At 49.1% G+C, this 19305-nt stretch overlaps 2 protein-coding genes across 5 annotated transcripts in view; both read left to right on the top strand.

Moving 5' to 3' along the window:
• The window catches only part of map3k2 (mitogen-activated protein kinase kinase kinase 2), a 40657-nt gene extending 34723 nt beyond the window's left edge, over positions 1-5934 (top strand). For all 3 annotated transcript variants that reach the window (XM_079738489.1, XM_079738488.1, XM_079738490.1), the window contains 2 exons: positions 109-286; positions 1213-5934. In XM_079738489.1, coding sequence (XP_079594615.1) covers positions 109-286; positions 1213-1432 — 398 coding nt within the window. In that variant the 3' untranslated portion in view covers positions 1433-5934. The remainder of the gene's footprint in view (positions 1-108; positions 287-1212) is intronic.
• Positions 5935-6269: 335 nt separating this feature from the next.
• On the top strand, positions 6270-19305 carry cyp27a2 (cytochrome P450 family 27 subfamily A member 2). 2 transcript variants are annotated; one of them, XM_079737981.1, is made up of 9 exons: positions 6270-6804; positions 7262-7452; positions 7595-7791; positions 12238-12435; positions 12780-12937; positions 14132-14298; positions 17841-17922; positions 18166-18378; positions 19101-19305. In XM_079737981.1, exons 1-9 carry the CDS (start codon positions 6571-6573, stop codon positions 19215-19217), a joined length of 1557 nt encoding a protein of 518 aa, XP_079594107.1. In that variant the 5' UTR covers positions 6270-6570; the 3' UTR covers positions 19218-19305. The 2 variants fall into 2 exon arrangements, 1 of the variants encoding a protein (XP_079594107.1); XR_013811913.1 differs by lacking the exon at positions 19101-19305 and having other exon boundaries at positions 13645-14298; positions 18166-18302.

Raw genomic sequence — 19305 nt, 5'->3', positions numbered from 1 at the left:
CTCTCCCCAGGAGCCAACATCCTGCGTGATTCTGTGGGGAACGGGAAGCTGGGGGACTTCGGGGCCAGCTGACCCTAACCCCTAACCCTGACCTCTGACCTCTCCTAGGGGCCAACATCCTGCGTGATTCTGTGGGGAACGTGAAGCTGGGGGACTTCGGGGCCAGCCGGCGGCTGCAAACCATCTGCCTATCGGGGACCGGCATCAAGTCGGTGACCGGGACGCCCTATTGGATGAGCCCCGAGGTCATCAGCGGGGAGGGCTACGGACGCAAGGCTGACATCTGGTGAGGACACACCCCCACTGGGGGACACAACCCTCTCAGGGGGACAAGCCCACTAAGGGTCATCATGGGGGGAGGGCTACGGACGCAAGGCCAACATCTGGTGAGGACACGCCCCCACTGGGGCCACGGCCCTCTCAGGGAGCACGCCCACTATAGGACACTCCAACTATAGGACACGCCCACTAGGGGACACGCCCACTAGGGTCATCAGTTCGGAGGGCTGCAGACGCAAGGCCGACATCTGGGGAGGACACGCCCCATCTCAGGAGGACACGCCCCATCTGGGGAGGACGCGCCCCCCTCGGGGGACACGCCCACCCCTCAGGGGGACACGCCCCCTCAGGGCACGCAAACACGCACCTCACACGCACACAAACACACACCTCACACGCACGCAAACACACACCTCACACGTACACAAACACACACCTCACTCACCCACACACCTTACAGATGCAAGCACACACACACAAACCTTTGCCACACACACACCTCTGCCGCACCCGTTTGTTGTTGTTGAAGATGACAGCTCTGCTGTGTGATGGACCAGTTTAAACACGCCGAGCGCATCATCACTTAAACACAGTGTAGTGTAAAAACAGCTCTTTACACTGCCCCCTAGTGGAGCCTAAGTGTAACATTAATACTGGCCCCTAGTGGACCCTGAATGTAAAAACATTAATACTGCCCCCTAGTGGACCCTCAGGGTAAAAACATGTATTGACAGCTCTACCCTCCTAGTGGAGCATCAGTGTAAAAACATCTACTAACAGCTCTCTACCCCCCTAGTTGACCCTCAGTGTAACAACATGTATTAACACTGTACACCCCCCCCCATAGGAGCGTGGGGTGTACAGTGGTGGAGATGCTGCCCCCTAGTGGACCCTCAGTGACATGTACTAACAGCTCTCTACTGCCCACTACAGGAGCGTGGGGTGCACGGTGGTGGAGATGCTGACCCAGCGCCCCCCCTGGGCGGAGTACGAGGCCATGGCGGCCATCTTTAAGATCGCCACCCAGCCCACCAACCCCATGCTGCCCCCCCACGCCTCCGACCACTGCCGTGACTTCCTGAAGCGCATCTTCACGGAGAGCAAGGCCCGCCCCTCGGCCGATGAGCTGCTCCGACACATCTTCGTACACTAGACGTCTTGACCCTTGACCCCGGCCCCTTCAACGACGCCCCCCTCGTCACGCTGGACATCGCCTTTAACTTGTGGGCGTGGCTGTCGTGACGACCCCATCCCCCGTCCCTGAAACTCCTCCTCCCCCCTTCATTGAATAACATTGGACGGAAACGGAGGTCTGTGATTGGTTGGATGAGCGGTAGCCCCGCCCCTTCTCTCACACCGTCGTCGCTCATTGGACGGAGTCGGAGGTCTGCGATTGGTGGATGAACGGTGGTCCCGCCCACTCCTCTCCTCCTGATTCGCTGTCGAGGACTCAAGGCGTTTTCTTTCTTTGTTGTTTTTTTCCTCTCCCTGCAAATTTGCACCTTAATTTCCCCGCCGCAGCGCGGGGGTCCAAAGCACTTCCCCTTCTTCCCATGAAGAAGGACTCCATTTTATAATGCCGATATATTTGCCGATATATATTTTGTTTTTTACGTTTGTATGTTTCCCCTTCCCTGCGATCCCCCCCCTCCTCCCCCGTCAGCCCTGGACCTATCCCCGCTCGGACCTAGAGGGTGACTGGCTCCTCCCCCCCGCCCTGCTGACCCCCCCCGAACCCCCCGAATGTATTTGGCCACAGAGACCCAGAGCACTGGGTTGCTACGGCAACCGCTGCTTGGGGGGGTGGACGCCTCCTCCCAGCGAGACACACCCTTGTAGAAACTCAACCTGAACTCGCTGGTTCGATTGTTTCCTCTGGTTCCTCTGATGGTTCCTTCCCTGGTTCCTCTCTGGTTCCATGGCTCTGGTTCCTCTGATGGTTCCTTCCCTGGTTCCTCTCTGGTTCCATGGCTCTGGTTCCTCTGATGGTTCCTCTGATGTTTCCTCACTGGTTCTTCTGGTTCCTCTGGTTTCTCACTGGTTCCTCCTCTGATTCCACTGGTTTCTCACTGGTTCTTCTCGCTGCCTCTCCCATCTGTCTGTCCATCTCCAGCTCTGGACGGAAGTTCTGCGTTGTTGTCTGTGTTTGCGTTTCTTTAATAATGTGCCTTTTTTATTTGTCTGTTTCCAACGGTTCAGTACTGGTTCCGTAATGGTTCCTTAACAGTTTAGTACTAGTTCAGTAACGGTTCCTTAATGGTTCACTAGCGGTCCACAAGTTACTGTGGGTATCCAGTGGTCAGGGTATGACTCAAAAGACCAGTCCGTGCAGTAAACGTTCCTCTTTGCTTCGTTTCCACTGGGAAGCCAAAAGAAGGGCGTTATGTTTATAAGCCACCAGAGAGCGCTGTGTTTTAATCAAGGGGATCATATCCAAACGCAAGACAAAAAGTTCCAGCCAGCGCTAACAAACTATCGTTTTAAAGTTGAGACCTCAAACGTTCCAAGAGTCATCGCTGACGACGTGAATTTGTTAACGTTTGAGCGTAGGCAGAATTTGGTACGGACGTCAGAGGAAGTCCTGCATGTCTTAGAAGGAGGAGGCGTAGAAAGGCTCTAAATAAACTCCTCAGATGGTCTCACTCAAGTATTACCCCACTAGGGTCCGGGGGCTAACCTCGGACCACGGTCTAGATGAACCGGTTCACCCTCTGCTCTCCAGAGAACAGCATCCTGTTCTTGGTCACAACATGATCACTGTACGGAGGAAGAGGTGCATTCTGGGGATGGACCTTTCCCTGAGCCGGGCAGAGTCAAAGAGCGTCCGAGCGTTCTCATTGGCCCAGCCCGGAGGAGGGGTTTGGTGCTTACGGTTGATTGGCCGACCGTCCGGCTGTATGATACCGTCTTGCTCGTTGATATTCGTCGGAATGTTCTTCTTCGCCGAGTTCGGCCGCCGGTACGACGTCATGTTAAATAATCGGTTTTATCGGTTTCTACGCTTTCTACGATGTATGCCTTTTTGTACGCCCCGTCAGTCAGAGTCGATACTTACCTCTTTGATTTTAGGTTTTATTTTCTTTAAGGTACATTGGCGTCCCTAATCCGAATAAACGGTTCAGTCGTCGTGCAGTTACCAGTTTGATCCAGATCTAACCCAACCTAGTTTAACTAGCTAACCTGGATTTAGCTTAACGAGCTAACTCAGCATGCTGTAAATGCATTTTATGTTGTGATCATAACTGCAGTACTTTTTTTTAAGGGGTTTTTGGAACGCAACATGTACGTCTCTGAAACTGTCAACTGTGTCAAAATTCATGTAAAGATTTGGATTTAGGCTTATTTAAAGGGCATAGTAGTATTGGTACTATTGATATAGTATTGATATTATGGATAGGTTTTGTGTCCCATTTTATCCCATAGTGATAAACATATCTTTACCCCCCCCCTTCTCCCCAACATGGACCGGTCCACCAGCCTCCTATTGGCTCAAACTGAAGTACAGGGTGAACCTCCTAACCAATAGAAACGCTCGTCACTGACCTGTTGTAGTGCCTCTCTTCTAATTCAACTTTATTTGTACGGCCCTTAATCACCGGTACAGTCTCAAAGGGCTGAACAGACCGTGTGTCTATGACCCCTCTGACCCTAGCCCCCCAGAGGGCAAGTAAAACCTCCCTTAATGAGCAAGGAAGAAATCCCGATACGGAACGCAGAGTGGGAGATCCCTAGCATGGCTATTGCCAAGCTCCATCATAGATTGAACGTTGTTCTGGGGAGGCTGCTGTTATTTTCTTCAGCACAAGAGGCGTGATCAGCGGGCCTAGTTAAACGACTGTACGCAATTGGCTGCTTGCAGTCGCTTCCCTGTCATTGTGTTAAACCAGCCAATAGCGGGCCAGGTGGAAAAGACAGCTTGGTGATTGGCTCCCTCAAAAGCAGAGAAACAGGAATAGGTGTATTGCTCCTCTCCAGCCCCTGCTGCAGGGTGAATTCAAATGGCCTCAGAACGGGCGGGGGACCCAGTCTAGGGGGACCCTCCTTCCAGGGTGAATTCAAATGACCCCAGAACGGGCGGGGTACACAGTCTAGGGTACCCCTCCTTCCAGGGTGAATTCAAATGGCCCCAGAACGGGCGGGGTACCCAGTCTAGGGTACCCCTCCTTCCAGGGTGAATTCAAATGGCCCCAGAACGGGCGGGGTACCCAGTCTAGGGTACCCCTCCTTCCAGGGTGAATTCAAATGGCCCCAGAACGGGCGGGGTACCCAGTCTAGGGGACCCCTCCTTCCAGTGATGGTCAGGGGTGCAATGGGGGCCAGAGTTGACAAAAATGAATACATACAGTTAGATCAAGGATGACTTCTGTATTGAATGATACTGTTAATTAGGATAATATTAGTATAGGGACCCCTTAGGAAACACTTCTCCTGACCTTTAAGGGTTGTATCAGCGATTCTAGGCCAAAACATGAATTATCACATTCATCTGATCTTTCCTCACGGTCCGCTAGCCGCCCGCCCCATAAGCAGGCCGTCAAAAAAACACGTCTGTAGGCAGCCTATGCCCCGAGATCGTACACAAAAAACAAATGGTGCTGCCAACCACTCAAAACCCAAAATAAAAAGTATTCCAGCCAATCACCGACAAGGGGTGGGTGTTGTGGGGTTTTGCGATGTGTTCATCATAGTTTTTACTGGATGCACGAAGCATTGAAGGGAGGGGCGAGCTGGCTGTTTGTTTGGGATCTCGCTTCAAATACCAACAGAAGTAACGTCACCCAACATCTTCTGCTGGAACGAAGTTGCTCATGGGTGAGGTAGTGTACATGGGGGATTGAACCCCCAACCTTGTCGTCGGGAAACCCGGTTTTCCATCGTTATCGATGTATACATTGCAAGCCTGAAATGTAAGATTCCGAAAAAGTGTTTATGCTGACCTCTTTCTACGTTGACCAATGAGTCTTTTGTTTAAGTTTTTTTAAGGACTTATAATTAATGAATTAACGACTCTTTGGCACGCTCTTATGTTAACGCACTTCTGTTTGCTGTTGTGGTGGCGACTGTGCTCTATGATTTCTTCGGATGAATGTAATGCTTTGGTTTGGCCTGCAGAGGGCGACTTTACCCCCCACTAGAAACGGACTGGAGCCGGACCTGATACACAAAGTGTGTGTGTGTGTGTGTGTGTGTGTGTGTGTGTGTGTGTGTGTGTGTGTGTGTGTGTGTGTGTGTGTGTGTGTGTGTGTGTGTGTGTGTGTGTGTGTGTGTGTGTGTGTGTGTGTGTGTGTGTGTGTGTGTGTGACACATCGTCTGCGTTAGTGGTTAGCGTTCAGACGGTTATGGCGGTAAAAATAAATAAGATGTATAAATGTAAATGATTTAAAACGTAGGCCTACCTTTTACCCCCCCCACCGACCCCTTCTGGCCTCTATCGTAAAGAAGCCATGTTTATAATCCTTTTGATGGCCGCCGGCCATCAAAGCGCTTGTTTATATCAGATGTGTATATCAGTGGTACGCATAATTTTTTAAGATATATTTTTTTTATTTGGTTTCTTATTTTATGGGGATGTGTTGCATGGAACGGGGGGCGGGGGGCTCTCTTCGACGCCCCCTAGGGCACGATGGAACAGTTCTGTTAGTTAAGATAAACACGGCTAAGATGATGATAAAATAAAGGATATTTATTTCATGTCTGCTTTCAGGTTTTTCTTTTGAGCGGGGCGATGTGAAGTCAAAGGTCATCTTGATCTCGAATAGGGTCGATGGTTTGGTTAATCTCAGGGTGATCCGTGATTGATTTGGAATGAAAAACGAAATTAATTCGTAATAAAAGTGTTTTAGTGTCCAATTGATGGAGTCTTCCCACTCGGTGTCTCGCTGATGACCTAAGAAGACTCGGGGCGAGTGTGAAGTGTGTTGGTGGGCGGTTCTCCGGAGATCTGCAGGCTGCGACCTGCTCCGACCAGACCTGTTCTGCACAACAAACACACCACGTCCCCACGCAGGAATGCGCTCTCGCTCTCCGGGGAGAAGCTTTTAGGGTTAAGGGCTGTCGTGTATAGTCTGCTTCCAGGCTTTAAGGGCTGTTGCCTAAATGGTTAAGGGGTTTGTCGCCAAAAGTCTGCTCCATGGAGTTAATGGCCGTCGTGTAAAGTATGCGCGGAATGCATGCATGGAATAACAAACCAGTCGCGGAGGCACTTTTTCTAGGTTTAAGGGGTGTGTTTAAGGGGTAGATTTAAGCCTAAATTTACAACAAACCAGACGCGGAGACGGTCAGTCTGACACCATGAACGTCTCCGTGACGCGCAAACCTCTTCTGGTCCTCTCCCGGACCCCTTACCCGGCAGGACTCCTCGGACCCCGAGGACCCCGGTCCACCAGACGGATCCACCTGCAGGGCGCGACTAACTTGTCCCCCCATAAGTATAAGACCATAGACGAGCTCCCGGGACCGACCGCAGCGGACATCGCCTACCTGCTTTTCGTCAAGGGCTACGCGGACAAGAGCCACGCCATGCAGGTATTGACGCAGTTCTCCCAATTTCTGCCTACTTACTGCCTAGATTTTGTTACCTAGTGGTTCTGCTCATGCGCACAATAGCAGGGAGCAGAACTTTCAGCTCAGTTCTGCGACCTATGCAGAACTGAATTAATGTGTAGTCTTCATGTTCAACCTCTGCGTATTATTGCGGCGTAATAATGTTGCTGCGTCATATAACATAGAGCCTATATAAAAGGTGAACTATAAAGTGAATTTTTTTCGGATAAGGTTGTTGTATGTATGTGTATTGTAGTGCAGTATTGCAGTAACAACCTGTTGATGCCTTACCTGTCAATAATGATATGACGGTGAACCACAGTGGGGAAGTAGTTTGTGGTTGGATATCCAACAGATATTCTCATATTCATTTGGGGTCAACCAGCTGTTCCTGCTACTAGGGGGTCCTAATTAGAGTCTCTCTCTCTCTCGCCCTCAGACTGAGTTCCGGGGCCGCTTTGGGCCCCTGTGGCGGTCCCGCTTCGGGCCCCTGGTCCTTGTCAACGTGGCGTCCCCCGAGCTGGTCCTCAGGCTCCTGGACCAGGAGGGGGCGCAGCCGGTCCGGGTGGAGCTCAGCCACTGGAGGGAGTACCGGGAGGCCAGGGGACGGGGCCTGGGGCTGCACGTCAGGTAGGGGGCGGAGCCAGACAGACAGACAGCCACTTCAGGGAGTACCGGAAGGCCAGGGGGCGGGGCCTTTGGTTGCAGGCTCTCTCACTCTCTCTCTCTCTCTCTCTCTCTCTCTCTCTCTCTCCCCTCCTCCTTCCCCCAGTACCGGTGACTCGTGGCTCCGCCTCCGGCGTGCTCTGAACCCCCTGCTACTCCGGCCGGCGGCTGCGTTAGGCCACGCCCCCGTCCTCCACCAGGTGGTGGACGATCTGCTGGCCCGTCTGGAGAGGCTCCGCCTCCAACGCCCCGATGGGGGCGTGGCCAACATGCAAGAGGAGCTGTACAAGTTCGGCTTCGAGAGTAAGGGCCCTTAAAGGGGATCTATGCAACTTTTTTGGCTTAATTTACCTTAATATAACAGTTTAAGAGTCATTGTGATGGTTCTATTGCACTTGATGGGTCGATTGGTCGCTGTTTCGACTCTCCCTAGCGCATCTTGGTGGAAAAAGGGAATATGCAAGTTTCTGCCGGCGACCCGCCGCCCACTCTCGCGGGAGTCTCGGGTCTCGCGATGCACCGAATTACTTTACGGCACTAGACTCACAAACACGGAACCGGCTCGATATAAACACAAGTAGCGAAGGGATTGTTACATTCATCATGGATCAGCCGACTAAAAAGAGACCGAGAAACCCAATGTCAGAGAGAGAAAAGGGAGACTGACCAACAGAGAGGCCAGACACGAGTAAACGTTGGGCGAGCTTCTCAGAAATAGCGTGAACTGAAAGAAAAAGAAGACTGCAAATAGGATGCCGACTTGCCATGGCCGTGTTGCTCTTGAAATTGTAAGTATCCTTGGGTGAACTTTGTCCTCTTAGTATTGTGGCTTCTTTATGTTGATAGTCTCTGTTAAAATGTGTTTGCTCGACCGTTTTGTTGTGAGCCCTGTATGTTTCTAGCTTGCTTGCTGGGGTGTTAGCGTACTCACTACCAAACACCTTTGTTTTCATGGTTGTTTTGCTGTTCGTCTGTGACTAAATCCCCGAATCCAGGTTATTGTTTATTTAGATCACCTGACCGCTATTCGAATGCCTCAGGTTTTTCTAAGAGTGTATAGCCTATATCATGTGATATGTCCGGCTGGCCATATAATGCAGTACCCTGCGCGAGAGCCGCTAGTTAGCATATATTCGACAGCAACAGAACTGTTACGATACGTGAACCTCCATTATAGCTTTAGCCATGTTATACCTTTGGTGTAGTTCCCCGCTTGTAAACATGTTTGTAAAAAGTTTGCTTTGTATTTTTTGTTAGTTATAAGCGTTGGCAAACCGCATTGTTATGAAGCTTGAGGGTTGACGACCCTACACGGCTCGGCCTGCCTGCCCCGGTACAGCCACCACCCACATCCAAACTTGTGTCACGAGGAAATCCAGAGAACCCTCAAGAAGATGTTACACAATAGCCGTAAGGCAAAAAATAAACCATGAAGAACTCTCACTTGCGTTTCTTTCAATATCCAAAATAACTATTTTTCTAACCAAAGTGTGTATTATTGAACCAATGAAAGAAAGGTGGTGCAAACATCTGTTATTTAACAAAATGGAAACATTTTAAAACCATATACAATAATATTTATTCAGAATGTTTATTTGCAAGCATTTACACGTAAACATAAATGTGTCCCTTATCTTCCAGACACAGCATCTGCCTATGACAACTCTCCTGCGGGGACTAGCGACAGCATACCTTCTCGATCTCTGAATCCATTTCCCTGTAATTCTGTACACAAGGGACGTACTTGAACAGATACAAATGTACGATTGCTGCGCAAATTGTTCATGCTATCATTATGTATTATGTTGGCCAACACTCTTACACTGATCGTTCTGTTCAGCAACCAAAGATAAAACAATTCTAATCTAGGCTATAACATCTCCCCGTCAACTATAAGGTTGTGTTTTATCACCGATTTTATTTTCCATCTACACAAACAACATAACAAACTAAAACAGTGACATTTCCCTTTTTAATTATGCAGATGACATGGCCCTGGTGGCTGACGTCAAGGATCACTCCTCTCTGGCTGCCTACTATCAGCAGGTCAACACCCTGATGCTGTTTATAAAAGAGAGCTCTTTGGAGCTCAACATCTCCAAGACCATGGAGCTGTGTTGTGGGGGGAGGCGAACATCTTCCCCCCAACCTCTTTTTGAACCTCTGAGATGCTGAATGGGCAGACAATTAAGCAGGTAGAGGCCTTTAGATACCTGGACACAGATATCAACACCCACCTGTCCTCCCAGCACACAGACTCTGGGTACAAAAAAACACAGCAATGCCTGTTCCTGCTGAGGAAACTCAGGAGCTTTGATGTCAGACAGGACATTTTAACAGCTGTCTATAAATCACTCATAGAATCTTTACTCACGTTCAACATCATATCCTGGTTCACCCTCACCTCTGTCAAAAGAAATCAAAACTTTCCCGGATCATCAATCAAGGATGCAAAATAACTGGCAGAACTCAAAATCAATTATAAGTACTCCACAGACAGGCAGTTAAAAGGAAAGCCAACCTTATTACACAGGATCCCACCCACCCCCTGCACAAGTCCTTCCAACTTCTGCCATCAGGCCGCCGATATAGAGTACCCCTATCTAAGAAAAACATACATAAAAACTCATTCATACCCATTGCCATAAACAGCTTAAATAAACAATGGACAAATTAACCATTATGCACTGTCACTTTACACTTCACACATAGCCACAGCTTTTGTCTTTTGTCTTGGTTATTTTTACAGTTTTTAATATTTATACTTGTTTTAAGATCTATACACACTGTGTGTGCTCTCAGAAATCAATGTTGAATTACTGCCTATCAGTACATTGTCCTGTTTGTATGTCGAGCCACGTCAAAGATGATTTTCTGTTATGACAGACAATAAAGTTTTCTGAATCTGAATAAAAAAGGATGGGTTTATTGTAACACATACACCCTTTCAAAATGTATTGTCCCCGTTTATGAACATCTACCTCGGACATGGCTCCACGCGTTCGCCGGCTTCTTTGAAAACAAATGCACATGGCTAGCGTAGAAGTGGATGGGGAAGGGTCGTCAACAAGTTGTTACGACAGTGTTGTAAAATATCTCATCCGAAGCTGTAGGGGGAGCTCAATGCGATCGCAAAGCAAGAAAACAGCGAAGAAGTGGCCAAAGTTGCATAGTTCCCCTTTAAGGAGACTTAAGGGGACAACATGACCCTATGTTCAAGTCCAGGTCGGGACCACACAACATGTTGTTGTCCCGTCCCTTCGTGGCGGGGGGTTGATGAAGGCCCCATTGTTACTGGGGGGTTTGTGTTGATGGCCCCCAGTCCACTGATGAAGGCCCCCTACTACAGTTATTATTATTATTATTATTATTATACGTAACTTATTTCTGTATCATCTTTTTTGATTGGAATGTCGTTAACCTTGTAGCATACTGGTAATTGCCTAAGTCATAAAATGCTTATGCTTATCCTACATACTTATATATATAAGTATATAATAATTCTAATACTAGCCTTTTGTTCTAGTATGGACCCTCTATCATGGCACATGATACATCAATATTGTTTGCCACCCAGCATAATTTATATGAATGATGTTAATTGATGTTGATATTGATCGTTCGCCTTATATCAATGATGTGAAATTACTTACTTAACCTTAATGCGTGTTAAGTACATATAAGTATATTATGACGCTTATCCTAGGCTATGGATGCTAACAGTGGCGGCTGGTGATCAAAAATGTTGGTGGGGCACAGTAATATACAGGGGGTCTGGGGCATAAAAAAAAAAGGAATTTAATAGATTTGATTTCCTGTATTCTGGTGCATTTGGGATGGCCACTACCTATTTACCTGCCATTCATTCAGATTCATAGCCTACATCCTGACTTGTAGGGCCTGGACAAGCTTACACTGCATATACAGACCTACTTTATGGCCATTCCACCAGCCATTGCTATTTGACCCATTGTTATTCTGATATTGAGACAAATCATGATCACTGTCCTATAGCGTCCATTTTTTGTGAGTCTCAATGTCTACTTCAAATGCAGTTAGAAATATTGGACAGTTGCTTCATTTTGTTTATATGCTACAGGCCGAAAGACTAAATTAATATGTAACTTACTTGCTTCTTTTAAGTATAACATCACTTGGAGAGTCCAATTCCTCCACTGAAAATGGTGGAAAGTGCTTACAACTCTCTGCTAGTTAGCGATCTATCTCTTCCCTTCATGTAGTTGTGTTGCGCGAATGCTGCTGAGGGAGGTAGCCTATTGATTGATTCGCTGAATTGTCCAATCATGTGGTGATAACAAAAAAAAGCGATACCATTGGCCTGGGGCGCACACTGGTGCGACCCAAGGGGGAATTTTCTTGCGCCAATGAAAAGCTGTCTCTGCTTGATAGACAGCAAAAAGTTAGCGAGCTTACATTGACTTCAACGTGGCCGGCGCCCCTGACTTGGAGGAGGGCTTTATTTTGAATGACCAATAATTAGCCTAGCCCAAATCATTGACGTTCAGACGCATTTAAATGGTTGCTGGCAGTGACAAGTATATCACACAATTAAACGAGGGTAAACGCTATGTATTATTGTTGATTTATTTCGTATTGCTAATAGTTGATTAATAGTTGGCAGATATATTGAAGTGAATATTTCACGGAGGGGTGGCGCCCTAGCGCCCTCTATTGACCCACCGCCCCTGGTTGCTAATGCTAGTCTAACCAGAGGCCCTTCCTCCCCAGGCGTGGCGGCGGTGGTGTTCGAGGCCCGTCTGGGCTGCCTCCAGGACCAGGTCCCTCAGGAGACCCTGAGGTTCATCGCGGCCCTCAACGCCATGTGGAGGCTCTCGGAGCCCGTCCTGCTACTCCCTCGCTGGACCAGGGGCCTCCTGCCGTACTGGGGCCGCTTCGTACGGGCCTGGGACGACATCACCCAGATAGGTCAGCCAGGGGCCACAACTCGTTAACCAGGGGCCCATAACTCGTTAACTAGGGGCCCAAACGCGTTTACCAGGGGCCATACTGGGGCCGCTTTGTGCGGGCCTTGGACGACATCACAGAGATAGGTCAGGGCCACAACTCGTTAACCAGTCGCCACAACTCGTTAGCCAGGGGCCGCTTCGTACGGGCCTGGGACGATACACCGATATAACCGGGGGCCCTTAACTCGTTAACAGGATGTTAGACGTGAGAAAGGCCAGGTGTAGCTCCACCCCTTGTAGTTCTAACAGGAAACCAGTTATGTGGTTCTCTAACTTCCTGTGTTGGTCGCTCTCCCTCCTCAGCTAACGGTCTGATTGAGAGGAGGCTGCTGGCGCTGGAGGAGCGCTCGCCAGCGGCGCAGGGGGCGGGGCTTCTGACCGCCCTGTTGACCTCCAAGACCCTCCCCCGCGAGGAGGTCTACACCACCGTCACCGAGCTACTGCTGGGGGGCGTTGACACTGTGAGGGGGGGGGGGGCGGGGCCACTGTGTGAGAGGGCGGGGCCACAGGGGGGGGGGCGGGGGGTCTACACCATTGTCACCGAGCTGCTGCTGGGGGTGTGGCCACGGTGAGGGGGCGGGGCCATGTTAAGGAGGTGGGGCCACGGGGATGGGGCGGGGTCTACACCACCGTCACCAAGCTACTGCAAGGCGGGGCGAAACGGTGAGGGGGCGGTGCCACGATGAGGGGGCGTGGCTTAGCTCCGGAGGTAGAGCGGGTTGGCTGGTAACCTGAAGGTTGCTGGTTGGATCCCCGGCTCCTCCTACACCCTGTTTGTCTCTCCTCGCTCTACCACCTGTCTTACCTCCTCCTCCGCCAAGACCTCCAACGCCCTCTCCTGGGCGCTGTACCACCTGTCTCACCACCTCCTCCTCCTCCTCCTCCCAGACCTCCAACGCCCTCTCCTGGGCGCTGTACCACCTGTCTCACCAACTCCTCCTCCTCCTCCTCCTCCTCCCAGACCTCCAACGCCCTCTCCTGGGCGCTGTACCACCTGTCTCACCACCTCCTCCTCCTCCCAGACCTCCAACGCCCTCTCCTGGGCGCTGTACCACCTGTCTCACCACCTCCTCCTCCTCCTCCTCCTCCTCCCAGACCTCCAACGCCCTCTCCTGGGCGCTGTACCACCTGTCTCACCACCTCCTCCTCCTCCTCCTCCTCCTCCCAGACCTCCAACACCCTCTCCTGGGCGCTGTACCACCTGTCTCACCACCTCCTCCTCCCAGACCTCCAACGCCCTCTCCTGGGCGCTGTACCACCTGTCTCACCACCTCCTCCTCCTCCTCCTCCTCCCAGACCTCCAACGCCCTCTCCTGGGCGCTGTACCACCTGTCTCACCACCACCTCCTCCTCCTCCTCCTCCTCCCAGACCTCCAACACCCTCTCCTGGGCGCTGTACCACCTGTCTCACCACCTCCTCCTCCTCCTCCTCCTCCCAGACCTCCAACACCCTCTCCTGGGCGCTGTACCACCTGTCTCACCACCTCCTCCTCCTCCTCCTCCTCCCAGACCTCCAACACCCTCTCCTGGGCGCTGTACCACCTGTCTCACCACCTCCTCCTCCTCCTCCTCCTCCTCCCAGACCTCCAACGCCCTCTCCTGGGCGCTGTACCACCTGTCTCACCACCTCCTCCTCCTCCTCCTCCTCCTCCCAGACCTCCAACACCCTCTCCTGGGCGCTGTACCACCTGTCCCGGGACCCGCAGGCCCAGCACCTCCTCCACCAGGAGGTGCTCTCCGAGTGTCCGGACCTCCAGGAGCCGACCACAGACCACCTGACCAGGCTGCCCTACCTCAAGGCCGTCGTCAAGGAGACGCTGCGGTGAGGCCGGGGGGCTCTCTGTCTGTCTGTCTGTCTGTCTTTCCATCAGTCAGACAGAGGCCGGGGGGCTGTCTGTCTTACTGACTGACTGACTGACTGGCTGGCTGTCTGTCCAATCCTTGGAGGATATGAATATATATATTTTTTTTTATTTAACCAGGTGAAGTCTCATTGAGATTAAAAATCTATTTTACAAGAGAGTCCTGGCCAAGACAGGCAGCAGCACAGTTCCACAGTTACAATCATTTAAAAACAACAGAGAACATATAGAGTCACAGTCAGAACATCAAACACAGCATGTACAGACAGAAGAGCCAGCTTCAACATCATTAAGAAAGGATTTAAACATGTTTATAGAAACCAGCTCCTTAAGTTTTTGTGCATGTTGCAGCTGGTTCCATGAAAAAGGAGCAGCATAACTAAATGCCCTTTTCCCCAGTTCAGTACGGACTCTAGGCACAGTCAGTAAAAACAAGTTCTCAGAGCGGAGCTGATAAGCTCCTGTGCTTTTCTGAATTACATACTTCTGCAGTTATGTAGGAAGAACACAGAGGATAGTATTATAAATTAGGATATGCCAATGATGGAGTCTGCGATTGGACAGGGCAAACCATCCAACTTGAGCATACAAAGAGCAGTGGTGCGTGAGGGTTTTAAAATTAGTAACAAATCTCAGTGCTCTGTGATAGACCGTGTCCAAAGACTGTAGGCATTTCGAAGGTGCATTCATATACTAAACATAAACATAGTCCAACACAGACAAAAAAGGTTGCAGCAACAAGTCGTTTTTTGGCTTCAAAAGAAAAACAAGATTTGTTTCTAAAGTAAAAACCTAATTTTATCTTTAGTTTTTTCAAAAGCTGCTTGATATGAGGTTTAAAAAAGAGAGCATCATCAATTATAATTCCCAGATATTTATATTGAGACACAGATTCAATGAATGGCCCTGCAAAGTGGTTATAGGAGGGAGGTCCAAGGGCTTTGATTTTGCTTTTGTGAACAGCATGAGCTTTGTCTTGTCAGCATTTAAAACAAGTTTTAAATCACACAGGTTACATTGCAAAGCAATTTGGAGCTGACAGAGAGCCTGATTTGGGGTAGACGCAGAGCAATATATCACTGTGTCATCGGCATAAAAGTGAACTTTTGTGTTCGGAGCTTTACAATCTAGACAATTAATGTAAATAATAAAGGTCCTAGAACCGATCCCTGTGGCACACCCTTGGATACATTAAGAGAGGTAGAAGTAATACCTCCTGCTTGCACACACTGAGATCTGCCTGATAGATAGTTTTTAAACCAACCGACAGCGTGATCAGACAAACCGATGCTGCAGGGTCTTTCTAACAATAAGGCATGATCCACAGTATCGAAAGCCTTTGATAGGTCAACAAAAAGGGCTCCACAATCTTGCTTATTGTCTAAAAATTCAATCAAATCATTCACCACTTTTAAAGCAGCTGTTGACGTACTATGTTGTTTCCTAAAACCAGATTGAAATTCAGATAAAATACGGTTTGTTGATAAAAAGTCCTTCAGTTGTTGGCTTACAATGGATTCCAACACCTTATTTAAAACAGACAGTTTGGAGATGGGCCTATAGTTGTTTAGCACAGTGGGGTCCGCCCCTTTTAACAGTGGGAGAACAAAGGCAGATTTCCAAATAAGGGGTATTTCGTTTGTCTCCAGGGATAGATTAAAAATATAAGTCAGAGGCGATGCAATAAAATCAACAGCTAACTTCAGGAAGTAGGGTTTAAGCTGGTCTGGACCTGCCGATTTTTTTGTGTCTAAACATTTCAGGGCCTTATGCACCTCTGAAAGTGTAACAGCGCCAAAGGTAAAAGCTTGTCCCTCAAAAAAACAACTACTATCAGAGCAAGCAGAGGAGCCTTGAGCTGTGTTTTGAGAGTTAAAAAGTGAACCAGAGGCAATAAAATGCTTATTAAAACAACCAAGCATGTCAGCCTTTTCATAAATTTGGAGTCTTTGACAATACATGGAGGTAGCTCATTAACATTTTTATTTCCAGTTATTGATTTAATGGTTTTCCAGAATTTCAACAGATTGTTTAGGTTATTTGAAGTTTCAGTAAGGAAATGATCAGCTTTGGCTTTTCTAATGGCCACTGTGCTTGCATTTTGCAGCTGCCTAAAGAGCAACCAGTCTGATCCAAGACCAGTACTCCTGGCTTTAGACCATGCCACATTGCACTCATGCAGTAACTTGGATAACTCTGGCATGAACCATGCATTATCCCTGCCCTTTATTCTATACTTCCTAAAAGGAGCGTGCTTGTTAAGAATTTCAATAAAACCATCATAAAAGAATTTCCAGGCATTTTCAACATTAGAAATGACATTAACTTTCTCCCAGCCAAATAGAAACATGTCATGAAAAAATGCTTGTTCCACAAAATGTTTTGTGTCCCGCTTTATGATGACACACGGTTTAGTTTTAGGAACTTTTGTATTTCTTACTGTTGCAATGACACAGTGGTCACTGATGTCATTGGCAAAAACAGAAGCAGCAGAATATTTTTGAGGAACATTGGTTAAAATAAGATCAATTAAAGAGGACATTTCCAGACATTTCATATTAGGTCTAGTAGGGCTGTCAACAATCTGAAATAAATTAAACTAATCACAAAATGCCTTAAAATCGTCTGATAGCAGCCAGTTCCAGTTAAGGTCACCAATAAGGACAATTTCATTGAAGTTCAACCCAGATAAAAGCTCCATTAACGATGGTAAGGAGCAGCTGATAGCTGAAGGTGGCCTATAGCAGCCGACGACAGTGATGTGGAGAGTTTTTGAAATTTCCATGTCAAGAGCCAGAAGTTCAAATTGCTTACTCACTGATGTAGAGACGGATCTTCACATGAAACTTAGATTTGACATAGACTGCAACCCCTCCACCTTTTTTGGATCGGTCAGTCCTATACACATTATAGCCGTCAATGTTGATATACTTATGATATAGTTTAAAACTGCTTTGTTTAGCCAATAACATTAGCATCAGTTGCATGAGCCCAGATATGAATCATATCCATTTTTGCAATCATACTGCGCACATTTAAGTGAATGAAACCAAGTCCAGACCTCGTTTTAAATTCAGCAGGTGTGTTAAAAATAACAGCAGACTCAGCAGAGCCTGAGCCTGGGTTAGGTTGAACATTCCCTGAAATTAGCAGCAACAGAACAATTATACACCTATAATCAGACCTTATAGATTTGTTTGAAGGATCTTTTTTAATCTTTAAAATTATAAAAAAGTCACAAAGGCAACTTGAAGGAATAATGAAGTTGTCTTGTAACGCCATCAGGCTGACCAGACGGGCCAGGTCCATAGATGCGGGGGGCAGAAGAGTATTAGGTGACAAACTAATGCCCAGTGGACTGCCAGAAGTGCACGTCCCCCGGCATGGTAAAACCAGAAATGAATATAAAACTATTAAACTCTCCTTCTCGCTCATCTCCTCTCTCCTCCTCTCCTCCCCTCTCTCTCCCCTCCTCCTCCTCCTCCTCCTCCAACTCCTCTAGTCTGTACCCGGTGGTTCCCGGTAACGGTCGCCTGGTGTTGGAGAACGAGGTCTACCTGGAGGACTACTGCTTCCCCAAGGGGGTGGGCCACCTTACGCTCATCAGACAGACAGACACACTCACTCACTCACTCACTCACTCACTCACTCACTCACTCACTCACTCACTCACTCACTCACTCACTCACACGCACACGCACACGCACACACACAGAACATCACAGCATCACACCATTTGACTCTGTGCTCTATATGCTCTGTCTCTCTGTCTCGCTCTCTCTCGCTCTCTCTGTCTCTCTCTCTCTCTCTCTATGTCTCTCTACCAGACCCAGTTCCACCTCTGCCACTACGTGACGGGTCGGGATGAGGCCCAGTTTGGGGCAAGCGAGAGCTTCCTCCCCCAGCGCTGGCTCCGGGGGGGAGGGGGGGAGAGCCGCCTCCCCCACCACCCCTACAGCTCCCTCCCCTTCGGGAGGGGCGTGCGAGGTTGCGTGGGCAAGAGGGTCGCCCAGCTGGAGATGTATCTCGCCCTCTTCAGGGTGAGAAGGAGAGGGGAGGAGGGGGGAGAGAGAGAGACAGAGAGAGGGGGGGAGAGAGAGACAGGTTGAGGGGGAGATAGAGAGGGGGAAGGGGGGGAAGAGAGAGCAGACCTCTCACTGTGTACATATTTAATAATATAATAATTATTCTATATTATAATAATATTCCAACGATGTTAGAGTTCACCTACAGACCTACCTGTGAATAAGTCCCTCCCCTATGTCCTCTAACTCTTCCCCCATGTCTTCTAACTCCTCCCCCATATCTAACTCCTCCTCCATGTCCTCTAACTCCTCCTCCATGTCATCGAACTCCTCCCTCATGTCCTCGAACTCCTCCCTCATGTCCTCGAACTCCTCCCTCATGTCCTCGAACTCCTCCCCCATGTCTTCGAGCTCCTCCCCCATGTCCTCGAGCTCCTCCCCCATGTCCTCTGACTCCTCCCCATATCTTTCTCCTCCTCCATGTCATTGAACTCCTCCCTCATGTCCTCTAACTCCTCCCCATGTCCTCTAACTCCTCCATGTCCTGTAACTCCTCCCCCATGTCCTTGAACTCCTCTCCATGTCCTCTAACTCCTCCCCCATGTCCTCTAACTCCTCCTCCATTTCCTATAACCCCTCCCTCATGTCCTATAATTCCTCTTCCATGTCCTCTAACTCCTCTTCCAAGTCCTCTAACTCCTCCCCCATGTCATCTAACTCCTCCCCTCTGGCTACAGATCATGCAGCACTACCAGGTCCTGCCCCAGGACCCAGAAGAGGTCATTGAGGCCAAGACCCGGACCCTCATGATCCCCGGAAAACCCATCAACCTGCGCTTTATCCCCCGGGCCTGAGGGGGGCAGGGCCTGAAGGGGCAGGGCCAGAGACCTGTGATTCATCCCTCGGGCCTGAGGTGGACGGGGGCGGAAGGGGGCGGGGCCA

This window comes from Pollachius pollachius (genome assembly GCF_949987615.1).
Source record: "Pollachius pollachius genome assembly, chromosome: 6".
Lineage (NCBI taxonomy): Eukaryota > Metazoa > Chordata > Actinopteri > Gadiformes > Gadidae > Pollachius > Pollachius pollachius.
The sequence above is the reverse complement of the archived record's forward strand: the minus strand, read 5'-3'. Positions and strand labels throughout refer to the sequence as shown.

What these genes read in the sequence shown, in the direction of transcription:
- cyp27a2 (XM_079737981.1), top strand. Translation starts at nt 6,571, where the DNA reads ATGAACGTCTCCGTGACGCGCAAACCTCTTCTGGTCCTCTCCCGGACC. An exon ending in ACAAGAGCCACGCCATGCAG is followed by an intron (nt 6,805 to 7,261) that starts GTATTGACGCAG and finishes TCTCGCCCTCAG; the next exon opens with ACTGAGTTCCGGGGCCGCTT. An exon ending in TGCTGGGGGGCGTTGACACT is followed by an intron (nt 12,938 to 14,131) that starts GTGAGGGGGGGG and finishes TCCTCCTCCCAG; the next exon opens with ACCTCCAACACCCTCTCCTG.